Here is a 16,097-nt window from a genome sequence, read left to right on the forward strand (position 1 = left end):
CCTGGCGATTTGATTTTGAGATAAGCAGTAAATAGGCGTCTCCATTCTCTTCGCCTCCAGCTGGCCTCCGGAACTGGGAACCTAACAACGGGATATCAACACCAATAGTAGCGTAGCTCGGCAACACTTTCATTCAATCAGCCAATCAGCATCCTCTAACTAGCCTGTACTAGTACTGAATGCTGTAGGGTCTTAGAGAGATTGTTTTCCACCAGGTTTAGCGGACAAGGCCAAGGATAAGGCAGCCGTCTGAGTGAAGACCAGTCCCTGTCCAGGCTCTCCTCTCCACCTGCTGTCATGTCTCCCTCATGGTGGTCATTAGCCACCCTCATACAAGGGACAAGCATGTGTGGAGGGATCTGTTCACACACCCACGTACACACGCACACAGACATACACGTACGCACATGTACACACACACAAAGATGCACACATATACACACACACACACACACACACACGTACACGCTTTGCTTTGATGTTTGTGTTTCACATTTAGCTGGCATATTTATGCTGTTGACGAAGGAAAGAGTGTGTGTTCATTTGTGTGTGTGTGTGTGTGTGTGTGTGTGTGTGCGAGCGCGGCGTGTGTGTGTGTTTGAGTGTGTGTGTGTGTGTGTGTGTGTGTGTGTGTGTGTGTGTGTGTGTGTGTGTGTGTTTGAGTGTGTGTGTTCTGCTGAGTCCCCGCCTGCTTGTGTGTGCCAACCGGCTGCCTGCTTCTCTGCCAGTGAGTGTTGGTTACTGGCTACTGCTTGTGTCGGAGAGTGAGATTACTGCGGTTACCAGAACCCAGCCGCCCACCCGCCCACCCACCCGGCCCTCACTGAGGAATGACATTAACACTAGCCGCTAATCCTCCCACCTCCCTCTCTCGCTTTTGATCTCCTTCTCACCATATCTTACTTTCTGCCATTCATTCATTCTCCCTCTCTCTCTGTCTGTCTGTCTCTCTCTCTCTCTCTCTCTCTCTTTCTCTCTCTCTTTCTCTCTCTCTTTCTCTCTCTCTTTCTCTCTCTGTCTCCATATTTTCCACATTTTCCCTTATAAAGAAAGCAAGTCAGAAAAAAGTCTTTGCCTTGCCATAATGAATGTTTATCTTGTGTGCGCAAAAGGCCTGGTGCTTATTACGACTCCATTCATGGCTTTTTTTCCTGCCTATCTGGACCAGGTTTTCAATTTGCAGACATGCAACGTTTGCGTGCAACGTCATGCATTCCGCACTCAGCACATTGTATAGTTTATCTAATACAGCTGCTGTGATTAGCACACGGCAAAAAAATGAAAAGGCATTGCTAGAGAGAGAGAGAGAGAGAGAGAGAGAGAGAGACTCAGTGAGGGAGTAAGGGGGAAAGAAGGAGCCTGAATAGGATCGATGGCAAAAGCAATCCTGTTAAGGAATTTCCACGTCCACTGTATCAGTCACCTCGAGATGGATGTCTGGGGCTTGACATTTAGATTACGGCACTAAATCCCTCTCGCCATTAGATCAGGGCTCCGATAGGCCAGAGAGATCACTTAGGCTCGAGACATGCCACCCCTCCAGAACCTCTGGGCTTGCGCATGTGTCCCCATAGCATTACCCTCTCTCTTGCAAATAACCTGATAGCAGATTGAACCCTCCATTTGTCTTGGCCAGACACACACAAAGTTAATTCGCTGGATGGAACAGTCTCATGAATGACGCATCAAAACTGTTCCTCTCTCATTCAGACATGTGGGTCGTGCTAGAGAGAGAGCTTTCTCATAGATATCTTTTCTCTCATGCTGCCAGTGCCAGAACATTACCGTGACCTGCGCTTCTTGAACCTTCTACAACCTCCTGATAAAATTGAACTCCTGTGAGCAGATATGAGCTGCAAGCATAAGTTCTCTCATAAGTTCTGAACAGGGCAGCTTCCCCAGCTATCTCCAAGTTGCCTGTGTTTTGACCTCAGATGGCTGAAATAAGAAGAGGGAAGCGCACAAAACATTTCTACTTTCATTTCCTCATTGCTCTGAATGCCTCGATTGTTTGTTTGTTTGTTTGTTGTGGAAAGTGCCGTGCCCATCTGAAGCAGGCGTCGCTGTGGGCACTCTGGTATTGTGTGGCGGGCAGGCTGCCGGGCATCGAGGAGCTGTGAGGTTGCAGTGTTGCTGGTAACTGGTTTGTTTGTGTCTGTGGAAAAGCCACACTGGCCTAGGGCTGAGAAGTAGCACTGAGATCCGGACTTAGTACTTTCTTTTTCATGTATTTATTTGTGTGTGTGCGCCCTTTTGTGTTATGGTCTCCTCTTACCCTACTCATAGATAATATCTAAAGTGTCCTTATTTACTCAGTAATGTCCACTTGGCAAGGATACTGTGTTTGTATAATGCATCCCCTCGAGTCCAGTTTTATGGTGTCAGGAGTGCAGCGCGACACTGCCCCCTTGTGGCTTGTCTGTATAAGTAAGGCTGATGAAAGAAGCATATTGGCCTTAAATCTCCTGGCAGTAACTCCTTCCATCTGCTTTTATGCAGCCAAGCTTCTAGTTTAAATTCTAACCGATGCAGCAGAGCAGTTGAGGCTTTGCATCGCTGGCTGTGAAACTACACTCCGAGTTCTGGTCAGGGCAGTTGGTCCACAGTCCACACACATTCGAATCAGCCCAGCTGTCCAAGCCACTCTTGGACCCAACATGGAAACTGTGCTGGAGGGAGCAGAAATTTGGATGAAACATGGACACTATATTCTGGGTCAGTGAGCTCTTAAACCGACCACCCCATGAAGCTCTTGAACGGACCACTCCATGAAATGCTTGGAAATCATAGATGAGCCCAGACGTCCTTGAATTTGGCCATGAAACCATTTTAATTTGGCAAATGTTTATTCAGAGTGGTTTACAAAGTAGGATGCCGTGTAAGTAAATGTCAAGCAACATGTGTGTCCATTGTAACATTGGAAGTCCACATTGCCTATTGTAACATCTCAATTCTACATCGCTTATATTATTTTAACTTCTCAAATGTACCTTAACCAAGTCCATTCTACCATCTCAAGTCTCCACCTCCAACTATTAGCAGTGGCTTATACTTTGATTTTGCAGCATTTCTTCAGCTATGAGGTTAATACACAGGGGCAGTTAACATGGTATTAATATGGTTTTGTCTCTTTTAACTTGCATAGAACACAGTCTTGCGGCTTATACACAATGAGGCTCATACATAGGAAATAACTGTATACCATTTTAACCACTGAAGTCTGTTCTGAGTATAAGATTTCAAGTCATCCAGTCTCCTTCCATGTGCAGCCCATGTTTAGCGTGACCTGTTTGTGCGCTGCTCTGTCCTGTGACCTGTGACCTGTGCGTGACCTGTTTGTGCGCTGCTCTGTCCTGTGACCTGTGACCTGTGCGTGACCTGTTTGTGCACTGCTCTGTCCTGTGACCTGTGACCTGTGCGTGACCTGTGTGTGCGCTGCTCTGTCCTGTGACCTGTGACCTGTGACCTGTGCGTGACCTGTGTGTGCGCTGCTCTATCCTGTGACCTGTGACCTGTGCGTGACCTGTGTGTGCGCTGCTCTGTCCCCATGCAGACGAGAGCGCCACGCCAGTGTGTGACCGGTGCAAGCCGGAGTACCGGGGCCCCAACTGCTCTGTCCTGTGACCTGTGACCTGTGACCTGTGACCTGTGCGTGACCTGTGTGTGCGCTGCTCTGACCTGTGACCTGTAACTGTGACCTGTGTCCCCATGCAGACGAGAGCGCTACGCCGGTGTGTGACCGGTGCAAGCCGGAGTACCGGGGCCCCAACTGCTCTGTCCTGTGACCTGTGACCTGTGACCTGTGCGTGACCTGTTTGTGTGCTGCTCTGACCTGTGACCTGTGACCTGTGTCCGCAGACGAGAGCGCTACGCCGGTGTGTGACCAGTGCAAGCCGGAGTACCGGGGCCCCAACTGCGAGCAGTGCCGCGATGGCTTCTACAACGCAGACAGCATCTGCCTGCCGTGCAACTGCAGCGGCAACGCCGACCCCCGCACCTCGCCCCGCACCTGCCACCCCGACACCGGCCACTGCCTGAGCTGCATCAACAACACCACCGGCCTGCACTGCCAACGCTGCCTGCCCGGATACACCGGAGACCCGCTCACACGCACCTGCAGAGCCATAGGTCAGTGTGTGTGTGTGTGTGTGTGTGTCTGTGTGTGTGTGGGGGGGTGTGCGAATGGGTGGGGTGTGCAGTGTAAAATATCAACAGTTCTTTAGCAATGCAGATTATAATGTCTTCAAAGACACATACAGTGCCTATAGAAAGTCATCATACCCTTTTGAAATAGTTACTTTTTTTGTCTTACAGCCTGAAATCAAAACCCATTTTTAAAAAAATCTTTTCCAGTTTTATTGACAAATTTAGCTGTACAACATCAAAATAATGAAAAAAAAGTCAACAGTTCTGAAAATTAATAAAAAATTAAAAACTAGAATAACAGGGTTGGAAAAGTCATCATACCCCTGACTTAATACTTTGTAAAGCTTCCTTTTGCTTTCATTACAGCCATCAATCTGTTTGGACTCTATTATAGCTTTGCACACCTAGATAGGGGAATATTTGACCAATTTTCCGTACAGAAATGTTAAAATTTAGTCAAATTCTGTAGGGAATGGCGATGGACTGCTCTCTTCAAGTCAATCCACATATTTTGTATAGGATTTAAGTCAGGGCTCTGACTTTGCCACTCAAGGATATTCACCATCCTATCCTTAAGCCACTTCTTTGTTCTTTTGGCAGTATGTTTAGGATTATTGTCGTGTTGGAAGGCGAATGACCTCCCCATCCTCAGCTGTCTAGGAGAGGAACGCAGGTTTTCCTTTAGAATGTGGGTGTACTTGGCAGCATCCATTTTCCCTTCTATCCTGACCAATTGCCCAGTTCCTGCTGAAAAGAAACATCCCCACAACATAATGTTGCCCCCACCATGCTTCACACTAGGTATGGTGTGTTTTGGGTGGTGTACTGTGTTGGTTTTCGCCAAACATTGCGCTTGGAGTTCAGTGCAAAAACACATCTGGAATATTCTGCTACCATGTGGAAAAAGCTTATATGGTCAGATGAGACTAAGATCGAACTTTTTGGAGACTAAGATTGAAGTTTTTGGACTGAGCTCCAGGCGCTAACCAAACACAGTATACACACCCAAACACACCCAAAACACACCATACCTACTTTGAAGCATGGTGGGGGCAACATTATGTTTTGGGGATGTTTCTCTTCAGCGGGGACTGGGCAATTGGTCAGGATAGAAGGGAAAATGGATGCTGCCAAGTACACCAAAATTCTTGAGGAAAACCTGCGTCCCTCTCCTAAACAGCTGAGGATGGGGAGGTCATTCGCCTTCCAACACGACAAAAATCCTAAACATACTGCCAAAAGAACAAAGCAGTGGCTTAAGGATAGGATGGTGAATATCCTTGAGTGGCAAAGTCAGAGCCCTGACTTAAATCCTATAGAAAATATGTGGATTGACTTGAAGAGAGCAGTCCATCGCCATTCCCTACAGAATTTGACTAAATTTTAACATTTCTGCACGGAAAATTGGGCAAATATTCCCCTATCCAGGTGTGCAAAGCTATAATAGAGACATATCCAAACAGATTGATGGCTGTAATGAAAGCAAAAGGAAGCTTTACAAAGTATTAAGTCAGGGGTATGATGACTTTTCCAACCCTGTTATTCTAGTTTTTAATTTTTTATTAATTTTCAGAACTGTTGACTTTTTTTTCATTATTTTGATGTTGTACAGCTACATTTGTAAATAAAACTGGAAAAGATTTTTTTTTTAAATGGGTTTTGATTTCAGGCTGTAAGACAAAAAAAGTAACTATTTCAAAAGGGTATGATGACTTTCTATAGGCACTGTATACCTTAACGTGTGTGTGTGTGTGTGTGTGTGTGTGTGTGTGTGTCGGAGGGGGGTATGAAGTAGCAAATGGATGGGTGGGGTGTGCTGTGCAGTGTAAACTATCATGGCATCCAACAGTTCTTTAACAATGCAGATTATAATGTCTTCACAGACACATATACCTAAACCTGTGTGTGTGTGTGTGTGTGTGTGTGTGTGTGTGTGTGTGTGTGTGTGTGTGTGTGTGTGTGTCAGGGATGTTGAAAGACATACAGACATAATCCTATGCTTTTGGCTTTTAGTGACAGTTTAGTTATGTTAGTCTGAGGCTGACATGAGTCTGAACAAATCCTTTCCCAAGCTGCTGTTAAAGCTGTTATTGACACTACAAGATGTGAGAAATATTATTATTCTGGTGGAAATGTGATTAGGCTAGCTGGCAGGGGTTCCATTTTGATGCTCTGAAATATCCACCCATGCTATTTTGCTGGCAATATTAAAAACTTCCTCCTGGAAGAGTTGGCTGCAGTAAAGTTCCTGCTCCTTCAGAAGTAGTTTTGGCTTTTAAATGTTCAAGTGTTTGTCTAAGCACATGTGTCATGGTAGGAAGGGACTCAAGAGGTAGAGGGGTCATGCAGTAATCAGAGGGCTCCTGGTTGTGTGTGTGTGTGTGTGTGTGTGTGTGTGTGTGTGTGTGTGTGTGTGTGTGTGTGTGGACTCAGGAGGTAGAGGGGTCATGCAGTGCTCAGAGGGCTCCTGGGGTAATTACACCTCCTGCTGGCCTTGCGTCAGAGTGTCCTCCATCACAACACTTATGACCCAACCGCTCCCCCTATGTACATTGGTTAGTGCCTTGCATGGCAGCCTCCACCATGTGTGTGTGTGTGTGTGTGTGTGTGTGTGTGTGTGTGTGTGTGAAGAGGTGAGGGGTGATGCATTAACTGTGAAGTGCCTTGAATGCTCTGATGAGTCGAATAGCTCTATATTAATGCAGTCCATTTACCATTTACCATCCCATGCAATGGTTGCAATTAGACCTTTACTGTATTGAAGACAGCCCCTAAATCTCCATTGTACATTGAGTCGCGTGGGATTCTCTCCTGCAGAAGGACAGACAGTCTTCATTGTGAGCTCTAATTTTGTCTAACATGCACTTTGTGCATGCATTTAAAAATATATATATATTGAATTGAATTTAAATGTGCTATTCTCTTGACAGTCACTTAAGACACAGACATTGATTATGTAGGAGAAGTAGGAGTCTTATTGCTCGTACCCACGGAGGGATGAAGAGAGGGAGTGATGGGAACAGAAAGAAATAGATGTACAGTATACAGTATATGTCAGTTATTAGCTGTTGGCTAATTCGCTGGTTTCATTCTCATTGAGCTCAATGCAATTCAAACCAGCTAATTAGCTAACAGCTAATAACTGACATAAAGCATGCCAAACTCTTAGTATGGTGAAGGGTACAGTGTTGATGTGGGGTTATTTTAATTCCAAAGGCCAAGGGCATAGTGCATAGTGTCCTGGATCCATGAAATAACTGAAATCATGTTTCAATAACGAAATAAAAATCCTCTATGGGAATTTAACATGGGCGTTCCAATACTTATGACCCCCTATATTTTAAGGAAAACATTTATTTATTTACAATACATTATTCGTTCACAAAGAAAATTAATGTCCTTAAAGGTTGAATATTTCCTCATTGTTTCATTTAAGGCATTAAGATTAATTTCTAAAAGATGATTTTATATTTAACGTTAAGCATGTGTTCCAATACTTTTGGAGGGCACTGTATGTAAGGAGGGCCAGCACAGAGAATGGGTTGTACAGTGTCAAGAGGAGGAGGAGAAGAGGGTCCTGTGGAGACATCAGGGGGCTGGGAGAGGGAACGACAGATGGAGGATGTGAGGGACAGAGAGAGAGAGAAATGGAGAGATCGCAGTAGAAAGAAAGCAGAAGTAACGGGGACAAGAAACATCTGGAAATGCTTTCAAAGAAACAACCTGGCAGCCTTAAATGGTTGGATTGAAACAGAGCGTGTGAAAGATGTGGTCCTCTTCAGTAACACACGGTCCCAAACACGGCAGACAGGATGCACAAATGCCTGCTTGTGTTGTAGTGCTGTTTTCTGCAGGGGCACCAAGGTACTGTCAGCAAGACTGATAATGAGGATAATATACCACAGACGTCCTGGTCCTGGATCAGTCTAAAGTGGCCCTCTGTGATGTCTCTCCTCCTACATCTCTACAGATCGTATACCACAGACGTCCTGGTCCTGGATCAGTCTAAAGCAAAGATTCAGAGCTCTGTTCTAGAATCTTTGATCTAAAGTGGCCCTCTGTGATGTCTTTCCTCCTACTGTACATCTCTACAGATCAAAGTGATCGGTGTGCATCTGTACCGCAGCAGATTCAGTATGCTGATAGTTCTAATACCTCAATCACTTCTAGCTGTAGAGGACCATGGACACTAGCTGGGTTTCCATGCAACTTTTTAATGTTCTATACAGACAGCTCCCACTGGAGGTCCTCAAGGAGCCATCGCACCCTGGTCACTGCCTGTTGGAGCTACTGCCCTCGCAGACCTTACAGAGCAATACAAGTACAGACAGACTAGAAACGAGCCATAGCCACTTTAAATGCTGCTAAAACTTTATGAAATGAGAATGTGTGTTTGGTTGCACATTTTCCTTTTAGACTTGCAGTTTATTATGTATTTATTAATTATAAACTAATGACCTTTTGCCCTTCAAATTTGACCTTAGATTATAAATATGATTTTGGCAACCACTGGATTCTGGAACCTCAGAGCCCTCTACTAACTTCTAGCATGGTTGCCAACTCTTAACAAAGAATGCCATGACAATAGAGCCCCCCAAAAAGACGAACCATAACATCTATTGTTTTTGACCTTTTGACCTTCAAATTTGACCTTAAATTATAAATATGATTTTGGCAACCACTGGATTCTGGAACCTCAGAGCCCTCTACTAACTTCTAGCATGGTTGCCAACTTTTAACAAAGAATGCCATCAAAAGTTTTTTTTTTATGGCATTCGAATATATTAGAATGCAAATGAGCTGAAACCTGTAGCTACTGACTCCTCTGCAGTCTCCAAAGTCCCCCAGAAAAGTTAAACCACGACACTGTGCAGTTCCTGGTCTTTAGCGTGGACTGTGGAGAAGGCTGGTTGTAACGGGAGTGCGTGGGGTTCGTGGTGTGCGTGGATGGAAGGAAGGAAGTGCTGACTGCCACAGTGAACAGGAGGCTGGGTGAAGATCAGAGGCAGCACACACACACACACACACACACACACACACACACACACACACACACACACACACACACACACACACACACACACACACACACACACACAGGTTCCAGGGCACACAGGGAGGGGAGGGGAGGGGAGGGGGGGGGAGGGGAGGGGGGCGGGGGAAGAGTCGTCGAGTCAGGTCCCCAGGTCCCCATCGTGCCGGTAGTCAGAGGAGCTCAGCTGGGGTCGGCTTGGATCTTGGAGCCGACGCCTGTTCCCAGTTCCCCCCGTCTTGAGACCGGGAATACATTTATGAAGTCAGCCTGACATTGCACTCGTCCTGTCTGCCAGTCGCTGTGTCAGCTGTGTGTGTGTGTGTGTGGGTGTGTGTGGGTGTGTGTGGGTGTGTGTGTGTGTGTGTCTGCGTGTGTCTGCGTGTGTCTGCCCATGTCAAGTTGTCAAGTTCTGCATCGTCAGAGACCTGCTGGAATGTCATGGTAGAATTTAAACAGTTTGATTTTTAGCTGCAATATTTGAACGCAGTATCACAGTCACTAAACGCAGATAGGTAAGAGTCCAATAGTGTTAAGATTCAGACATCACCAGTAGAACAGTTACACAACAGTTGCACACACAACAGGTCTGTGCAGTAGTGCAAGACAGAAGTCCTCTTCCGAGCTGTGTTTGAGATGATGGACCGTCTCTGCTAAAGTAATCTGTGGAACGCCCAGTGCTAGCGAGCCATGTTCCCAGTGTCTGCATTTGCAATCATACAAAATGCATTTGCCAAACAGGCTTGTTTCCCTCCAGATACAGGCTCTTGTTCCTCAGTTGTCTTGCACGAGTGCTCTTGTGGAGTTGTAACGGAGAATGTCTTTGGTGTTAATTATTTACTGAAACAGATGATTGCAGTGAGTCTCAGAGGGGGTCCATTGTTTGTGATCTTCGTGTTTAGACAGAGCTAGCAGAGTGTGTTAGTCCCACTCTAAATGAGTGTGAACTGACAGAAGTGTCTTCCCTCCCAAAGTGCTCTTTGCTCTTGAATAAAATGTAGTTCCCGTTTTCTCATGTTATTTTTGTGCTTCCTTTCTCCCTCTTTGCTTCCTTCCTCTTTCCCACATACTGCCATTCTCTCTCTCTCTCTCTCTCTCTCTCTCTCTCTCTCTCTCTCTCTCTCTCTCTCTCTCTCTCTCTCTCTCTCTCTCTCTCTCTCTCTCTGCTCCCTGCTGTAGTCATCCCTACTCCTGCGGTGCGGACGACGACGACTCCCTCCTCCACCCAGAGCGTCAGCGTCAGCAGCAGCAGCATCATGAGCTCGCCGAACGGCACGTCTCCCACGCCGAGCCCCACCCCCAGCTCCGGCCCGACTCCGGCCCAGGCCCTGCTGACCACGCTGGGCCCGCCGCCCAACACCACCGCGGCCGCGCCGGACGGCGTCTCCTGGACGCAGTTCAACATCATCGTGCTGGCGGTCATCATCGTGGTGGTGGTGGCGCTCATGGCGGTGGCCGGCGGCGTCTACACGTACCGCGAGTACCGCAACCGCAAGCTCAACGCGCCCTTCTGGACCATCGAGCTGAAGGAGGACAACATCAGCTTCAGCAGCTACCACGACAGCATCCCCAACGCCGACGTGTCCGGCCTGCTGGACGACGAGGGGGGGGACGTGGCGCCCAATGGGCAGCTGGCGCTCAGCAGCGCCGCCAACCTCTACAAGGCGTGAGCGGGCGCGCCGCGCGCCCACGGACCACACACACACACAGGCCCACGGACACACTCTTGCTCTCCTCCCTCTCCCTTGGGTGGGAAGGGGGAGGAGTGGGGGGGGTTGGGATCTCTCTGTACTGTATTCCTCCCCACAACCCCCCACCCCCTTCCCTGTTACTAGGACCACACTAAAGGGGGCAGGGGAAGGGGGGGGGGGGGTGTTACCGGGAGGAAGGGAGTCAAACGTTGACTCATGTTCTTTTTTTTTTCGAACAGTGGGGGAGGGTGGGAACTTCACTAAAATAGTGCAGTATATCTGATCCTGTTGGATTGAAAAAAGAGGGTTAGAGGGAGGGAGGGAGGGAGGGAGGGAGAGAGGGAGGAAGGGAGGAAGGGAGGCTGAGTCCTGGAAGTGATTGCAAAGTTGCACCTTGATATTACCCCAGTGAAACAGTGCCTCTGTCTAAGCTATAGAGTCACATGGACATGGAACAGCTGTGTGTTTTTTTTGTTTTTTTTTTTAAATGGACACTGATGCATTAGACTGAACCATGGCTTTAGGATTGGGGGGTGAGGGGGGAAGTGGCAGTGAAGGTCTGGGTTGAACCACTTCACGGCATGAGCAGGAGGGACTCTTGATAGCCCTGATCATTTGCCACAATGAAGCTCAGCTGTAGCAAGGCCAGTGTTAACACAGACTGCAAAGCAGCCAGAGACCGTACCTTTGCATTATATGTATGAAACCACAAAGACTTAAAAAAGAAAAACACTCACTCGCTTTCTGTACACACTCTCAGACATGTCACCCCACCACCACCACCACCACCACCACTACACCCACACGTACAGGAGATACAGTAAAGGATGACACCTTCAGGTGTGCACATCACATTCTGACTCAAGATACAGGCCTGCACCTGCCTGAACAAAGGCTCGGCAGCCCCGGCCACACTGTCACCGCGAACAATCATGCAAACAGGTGCTTCCTGCTCGGGGGTCTCTGCCGTGAGCTCTCTGGGTTTCATGACTGACATAAGGAGGATGTCTCTGACAAAGACATGTCTCATGAAGATGTGCTCTTGACTCTTGACATCACCTTGCTCTAGTGTCCATTCATCCATCACAATGGAGTGTGTGTGCCCTGCTCAGTAAGGAGCACAGCAGCACTTGCGGCACTCAGTTTGAGCATGCAATGACAATGTTGGCCTGTGGAGGGCAGAGTTGTACCGTACTGCAGTATGTGTGGGACTCCCAAGATGGACTCGGTTTGGGAGGACAGGACAGGGAGGCCGCATCTCCTGGGTGTAGCTGCATTGTCTCTTCACACAGTCTGCTTGGGCGCTAGCGTGCATCAAAGTGTACAGTTTGAAGCACAGGTAAGGCATTTGTAGTGCCCGTGTTCTTCTGACTATGAGCCTTTTTGACCTTTTGAGAAAAGCAGCAATGCAGCCATGCCTAAATTCTGCTCACTGTACATACTGTAAAGCAGGCGTACCTGCCGGTAAGTGACTGGACTACACGTTTTCTACAGCAATATCATGTTTAAACAGGCACTGCGCTAGACTACACGTTTTCTACAGCAATATCATGTTTAAACAGGCACTGCACTAGTCTGGTACATTTTCCTGGAAATTGTGTCAGATGCAGACAATATTGCGTAGAGATCATCATCGAACTTTGCAATAGATCCATCCATTGCTAAAAAGGTAGAATCATCAATCCAATATTTTCCCTCAAACAAACAACTGTAAGTGTTTGTGTATTTCATCTGGCAGAGACTGGCCTGTAAAGATGTCATAATCAAGATTTGGCACATTTTTAAAAATGGCTCACAAACAAATTCCCACGAAGAACAGAATGGCAATGAGTAGAGTATCAGTGTTCAAGGTTTCAGAATCATCAATCCAATATTTTCCCACCAACGTAAATGTAAGTCTGTAAGTGTTTGTGTATTCACAAGTAGAGTATCAGTGTGTTACACAGTCCTTTTGTCGCCTCATTTTCTAAGGAATTTCGTTCATCTCTTTTGAAAATGTGAGCGCTGTCCATCTTCTATTTTGTCCTTATCAACTCCAGATTGGGCTCTTTTTGGGACTTTTCTGTTCAGTTCTTACTATGTGCCCCACATTTGAAGAATTTGGTTCCAAAACGATATCCTCCATAATGAATAAATCATTTTTCTACATGTTATGCTCTACTCTAAGTAATTTCAGAAGAACTGAAGTTTGCTACTATCATTTGATTTATCTTTTACTCAATCAAACCAACACAAGGGCAGTTTTGTTGATAGGAACTGAAGTACACAATTGAATATCATGGTGAGAGTGAGATTCAGGATATGGCCTCAGGTCAGACTCCAACCTGTGGGCACGGATCCCATTCCATTTGTGGTTTTATTGCCCAACGGCTCCCCCCCTATAACCACACAGTTCTGTGGATCCATGTTGACGTGTTAAAAAGACACAGACACATGCCTCCACAGTCTACTGCAGACTAGACAGTGTCTAGAGTAAGTGTTTGGTCTTGAGCTACTGAATTTTGTTTGTATTTAAAAAACGTACAGTAATTGTACAGTGCCTACATACAGTAATCACATGAATCACAGTGTAGTCATTTTTCATTTGTGTGACTGAATTAATCCTTGGTTTCCGCTTGCACTTGGACATCCATCACTGTCAGCACAGATCAGTGCAGATTCAGCCTTTGCTCTGTGTGTAATGTGTCATGATTGTTTGTCTTGTCTAGTCAGGAAGGCATGCACTTCTCCGCTCTGGGTGTCGGCGCTCATGCCAATTAATGATTATTCTACCGTAAATATTGCCTGGAGTATAAAAAGAAGTAATTGTGTGATTGTGTCATCTGTCAGGATATTTACGATATTTCTCTTTCTCTTTCTCTTTCCCAGAAGCGAGTTCTATTGCCATGGGGACCAGGCCAACGTTCTTCCCATGTGCCCCTTCTGCTGTGCCTCCACCACGAGCATCTCTCCAACCAGCTCAAGGCCACTCAGTCTGGACAATCACAAGTCCCCATCCACTGCACCGTGTCCGTGACCCTCTCCTCCTGGGCATCCCAGCGAGAGGGATGCCCTCCTCAGTTGTAGGCCATGTGCTGTTGGGTCCAGCACGTCTCTTCTCATCAGACCTTCTCTTTTGAGCCTGGCTTCTGTTTTGTTTCGTCCGCAGCTCATCGTAGCTCATCACACCAGGCAGACTGCCATCCCAGTGTTGTTTGGTTGATGGTTAGGAAGTCCGTATTAGCTAAGTAAGGCGAGAGTGGACGGTTTCGCAGGGGATGTTCAATATCGTGTGCCCTGAGCCACAGTAATCGAGAATCGGTCACCTGAAGGCACCCAAGATGAAAGCAGTTCAACAGATGGGTGTAAAAAAAGTGTAGCTGTTTTATGATTGTTTTGTTTATTATTATTTATTTTTACTTTTGTTTTTTTTCATTTTGTTGTTTTATTGTCTGTTTCTACACAGATTAAGGTTGCACATTAGCCTCGGTTCTATCATCCTCAGATTTAACTTTTGCCAGTATTTTATTTGCATTGTGCTAAATTCCTCGATACAGTCAAGCTCGTCTTGATGATTTTATTTTATTTTATTTTATTTATTGATTAACCTCTAAAATTTAGAGTTTCTTTTTTTGAATGTGTTTTTCATAGATATCTTTAGGTTGCACATGAATGACCTAGACTAAGAGTACGGTTGTGTCCTGAATCTCTTCACCTTGGGAGGGGAAAAAAACTCCTCATGTGAAGGGAACTAAAAGGGGCTGTTGTGATCAGTAATCAGGGTGAAGCTTGTGTGGAGAGCTGCCAAATTCCTAGAACGTGCCCAAAGCATGACATGGATGATTCCCAGCTCTCCTCCATATCCATGCCAGGAGATTTACGAGAGGATTTACGAGAAGATGGCCTCACCCACAGCCAATGGTGTCTCTTCCTCAGGAACTCTACCCCGCCTCCCCCCACATGTCCGCCACACCCCTCAGCTTGTCAGTAGCTGTCAGGCTACTCATGATGGACTGTACAGACAAGTTTGTAAATACAAAACTATTGCACAGGTACAGTACAGTTAGGGAATCTTGTAACATTGTCTGGAGCGAAGATTAGGGCGTATATGGTCTCTCGCAGGCTTGGAGACGCATATTAAACACACAACCAGTCATAGACAAGTAAAAAAAAAAGACAGCTTTCTAACCACCATCCCCTCCCATACAAAGACAGACAGACACACACACACACACACACACACACACACACACACACACACACACACACACACAATCCTGTACTGAATGGGGAAGAACTGTTGAAAGACTGGAGGAGCTCTGTTCATGCATACAGTAGGCTACTCTGTCTTATGGGACACAACACAACTAATGCTACACACATTTAAATAAAACAATCAGTCCTTTTGTTTACTCTGGCTTTTGGAGTTTGTTATTGATTTACAGGTCCTGTGTCCGACTGCAGCAAGGGAACATCAGAGCCTACAGTATTGGGGCAGGTCTCTGGCAGACTGCCTGATCTGTTCCTCCAGAATCTTAATGTAGCCCCTTGTGTTGGTGTGAGAGGGCCAGTAGCTCCCACTTGATGGAAAAAAACTATTTCTCACTCAAACACGGGAAGTTCTTTGTCCATGTGTGTCCTGGTCACACTGAACTGTGGATGTTTGGAGAAGAGTGAAGCCCGGCGCCCACCAGAAGCGGCGTTCAGCGGTGTTCGGCGGTCTGGGCTTGACGCGCAGGATTTTAGAATAGTTTTCTATCTCTGTGCGGCTGCTGTGCGGCTGCTGCGCGGCAGACGTTTCCAGTGGGCGTTGCTCCATTGAAAACAATGGAATTCTATTTGTTTTCATGGCGCGGCGCACCGCGTACGCTTCTGGTGGGCGATGGCCTTGATGATGCATGATCAGCATCCATGATGACCAAGTGGTCCATTTGGGGATAGGGTGAAACTTTCAACCACCAAATACCCACAGTGGAGAACAGCTGTTGAAATGAACTCGTTTTGGTTGTTTTTCACATAATGGATCCCGGTGACTTTCTCAAAGTAAATGGTAACACTAAAACAAGGGGCTACATGAAGATTCTGGAGGAACAGATCAGGCGGTCTGCCGAGGGACCAGCCCCAGCAGGCGGCATTGGATCATAATGATCCAAAACATACTGTACAGCCAGAAGGCAAGAAATGGTGAACAGAGAACAGTAGCACCATTTTTAGTGAGCACCAGCGAGCACAAGTGAGGCAGTTGTTAT

The 16,097-nt window shown here is 46.6% G+C and overlaps 1 protein-coding gene and 1 long non-coding RNA gene across 2 annotated transcripts in view; both read left to right on the forward strand.

Annotated features, from left to right (window-relative positions):
- si:dkey-220k22.1 (multiple epidermal growth factor-like domains protein 9) overlaps nt 1–10,957 on the forward strand; it is a 106,221-nt gene extending 95,264 nt beyond the window's left edge. The window contains exons 5-6 of the mRNA XM_062554731.1: nt 3,859–4,128; nt 10,358–10,957. Coding sequence (XP_062410715.1) covers nt 3,859–4,128; nt 10,358–10,848 — 761 coding nt within the window. The 3' untranslated portion in view covers nt 10,849–10,957. The remainder of the gene's footprint in view (nt 1–3,858; nt 4,129–10,357) is intronic.
- Nucleotides 10,958–11,231: 274 nt separating this feature from the next.
- LOC134101099 (uncharacterized) lies at nt 11,232–15,260 on the forward strand. The gene is made up of 2 exons (XR_009941347.1): nt 11,232–12,208; nt 13,738–15,260. It is a non-coding gene; the product is annotated as an uncharacterized LOC134101099 (long non-coding RNA).
- Nucleotides 15,261–16,097: the final 837 nt, after the last annotated feature.

Source organism: Sardina pilchardus, chromosome 14 (assembly GCF_963854185.1).
Source record: "Sardina pilchardus chromosome 14, fSarPil1.1, whole genome shotgun sequence".
Lineage (NCBI taxonomy): Eukaryota > Metazoa > Chordata > Actinopteri > Clupeiformes > Clupeidae > Sardina > Sardina pilchardus.